The following is a 3,161-nucleotide window of genomic DNA, read 5'->3' as shown; positions in this document are numbered from 1 at the left end:
TGACCTACACCTATGGAGGGAGTAGCTCAAAAGAGGGAACAAATATTTACAGGGAGGATCATTCCCACCCACTCGATACACAGGGTAGACAGGGATGGGCAACTTGGATATTGGATACCCAAAATGGGGGGCTACAAAAGCAAGAAGTGATGGGCTTACAAGCTTTCAAGAGGGAGCCTAGATCCAGAGGGCACGGAGAAAGGTAAAATCTCCACTGAGTAGTATCTAATCTGTCTGAGCAGGACTGATGAAAGGAGATGGGTATAGTACTTATGTGGTACAATAGTGAATAATTGCTATCAGAACTGACTGTGAGGGTTGGAAATGTAAAGGTAGACATTTTATAGCAAAAGGACGGGAGTGGTTGACTTTGCAGTCCAGGAGCAGAGGTCCCTGGGACCATCAAGGGAGAAGAGCGGAGTGTGGGATCCTACCCAGAGAAACAGTGACACCAGAGATGGAGGCAGAGATGATGACATGGAGAGATGGAGCTGCTGGGGACTCTAGACCCAGAGAGGGAGAGGGGCTGTGTGCTTACAACCAAGGGGCAGGCTTGCAGGGTGTACCCTTTGGTTGGTTGATGATGCATGGAGGGGATTGTAACCATGGCAATAAAACAATATTCAATAGGATGAATGTAAAGCTAATGTTCTCCCCTATAAACTATCACATAATTCACAATAAAGCATTTTTTTAAAAAAAAGAATTTTGTGTCTTAAATCTGACCCAGAGGGTTGTGGGTCCTCTACCACAGCCTTCCTTAAATCTCACACATCAATTGTGTATTTGGAAATGATAGTTTATTGTGTCCAGTGTTGTCTCAGAGAGTTTTCATAGTCATTAATGGTTGTTCACTGTTTCATAGCAGTGTATTTGTTTTGTTATATTTTCCTCCCTAGAACTTTGGAAACACCAAGTCATGAAAGAAAACTTTCCAGTTGTAAGACCACAAATAGTTGAAAACTTTATACAAAGATTAATGGAGAATTATCAGGATGGTGAGTTAGAGGTATGTATTGAAAATGAATCGTTCTGGTCTTTTTAAACATAAACCCAAACAAGGTAGACTTTCTTCTTCCACATCAATTAGTGATTCCCTTACTCCCTTTGAATGATGGGATGATTACTGAGGCTGAAACCAAAGTGTTAATAATTTGTTACCATTTTCTTTTATGAAAAAAAAAAAAAATAGATTGATTTCCAATAGGTGAGAATAATTAGAATAAAATGTTGGCTAATTTCAGATTTGGTCATATTTTTAAAGTAACCGTATAATTTTTTTATGAGTTGATTTTTAGCAACATTTATTGCTATTAATTTTTTAGTATACAAATGGCAAAGAAGAAAACCAAAATAGTTTGTAATTCTACTACCTAGAAACACAACCCCTAGAAAATGTTTTTTCAATGTATAATATAAAAATAAATTAACAGCATAGAAATGTAACTTTTCCATTCCTCCCCCACTTTATCTTCTCCAGTTTCCTGTACATAGAGGAAGTTAGTTTCAATATTCTTTTGTGTTATCCTTTAGGACAAATATTTGAACTTATAATATAAAACATTGTTTTTGTTAAGTGCCATCTAGTCAGTTCCGACTCATTTCAACCATGTACAGGGTTTCTGAGGCTGTAAATCTTTGCAGGAGCAGAAAATCTCTCTTTCTCCCATGGAATGTCTGGTGGGTTTAAACTGCCAACCTTGTAGTTCATAATCCAGTGCTTATCCTACAGAACAGCTATGTTCCCCAATATAAACATAAAAATATAAAAAACTGTTTTTACTACATGCTCACATGAATACAAACAGTCCAAGTTTTGAAGCTGGCTGGTGGTATAGTGGGCCAAGCATTAGGCTGCAAACCACAGGGTTGGAGGTTCAAACCCACCCATCGCTCCACAGAAGGAAGATGAGGCTGTCTGCTCCTATAAAGATGTATCGTCTCGAAAACCCTAAAGAGCAGTCTACTCCAGCCTGTAGGGTGACTCTAAGTTGAAACAGACTCAAGGGCAATGGGTTTGGTTATTTCAGTTTTACTCTTGGTAGAAAGTGCCTTGCTAAACCAAAGGAATCCACTGAAAAGACAAAATAAGGGATTGTATGTGGATATTTGGCAATAACAGAGCCTTCGGCATCATTACTACATTAAGCATGAGTACATTCGGTAGACACAAATTCCGTTTCCTTTGAGATTTAACCATTTTTAAAAATCTGACTTAGTAAAAAATATGCTCAAAAAATTTTAAACAGCTTTCCCCCAAATTTATGATTTTTTCTAAACTTAAAGCTCTTTGAATATTCCCCATGATTTTATAATAAGCACTTTAATTCTTAATTATGAGGTAGAGAATTTACAAGCGTGGTTGGGAATAAATTTTCCCTCGGGATGTTATGATTTTCTTGAAGCTTTCCATTATGCACTAAGATGGTGCTGTGTTCTCTGCTGAGGGATGCAGTGATTCTACTCTGAAAGTTCTGTTTCGTTTGGTTCCCAGAGGTTTGGTAGCTCAGAGGTTCTCAAGCAGAGGTACAGAGAAATTAGAGTGGGATATGCTCCAAAAAATGTTTGAGTCAAAAATTTTTGTTACTCAAGAGCTGCTCATTTCTTGTTTATTACATGTCACCTCAACACCATATCTTCGGATAGTGAAGATGGCATCTAGAAGGAAAGAAATCTGAGCAGTAGTAGGGAGAGCAAACACAGATGAGGTTAGTTCCCTGAGTGCAACTTGAGACTCCCTGAACTGTGTGAGCCTGCCAGTGTCTTGCAATCATAAGACCTCAGGATGCTTGGTCTCCTCTAAAGACAGTGCCTAGTGGACTGCCAACCTCCACTGAACCATCTGCCATGACAAGAAAGTCACTCTCTTCCAAAACCCACCCACCACAGGGCAGCTCTTGTTTTAGTTAGTTCTTTAAGAAACAAAACCCACTCATGGCAGGCCCATGTGTAGGACAGGACTCCACAGAACTTTCGGTGGCTGGTTTTGGAAGTGCATTTCCAGAACTTTCCTTCCAAGGTGCCTCTGGGTGGACTAGAACTTCCAACTTTTCAGTTAGCAGCCAAGCACATTAACCATTTGCACTACCCAGGGACTCCAGTAAGCTTATCTATCTATCTATCTATCTATCTATCTATCTATCTATCTATATATATATATA

The 3,161-nt window shown here is 39.0% G+C and overlaps 1 protein-coding gene across 1 annotated transcript in view; it reads left to right on the top strand.

The window, feature by feature from the left end:
• The window catches only part of CCDC162P, a 104,296-nt gene that overhangs the window by 60,584 nt on the left and 40,551 nt on the right, over positions 1-3,161 (top strand). Inside the window, exon 10 of the mRNA XM_006839991.1 lies at positions 900-1,009. Within this exon, the coding sequence (XP_006840054.1) occupies positions 900-1,009 (110 nt within the window). The remainder of the gene's footprint in view (positions 1-899; positions 1,010-3,161) is intronic.

This window comes from Chrysochloris asiatica, unplaced genomic scaffold, assembly GCF_000296735.1.
Source record: "Chrysochloris asiatica unplaced genomic scaffold, ChrAsi1.0 scaffold00027, whole genome shotgun sequence".
In the NCBI taxonomy this organism is placed as follows: domain Eukaryota; kingdom Metazoa; phylum Chordata; class Mammalia; order Afrosoricida; family Chrysochloridae; genus Chrysochloris; species Chrysochloris asiatica.
Note: the sequence above shows the minus strand (reverse complement) of the source record. Positions and strands in the feature narration are given on the sequence as shown.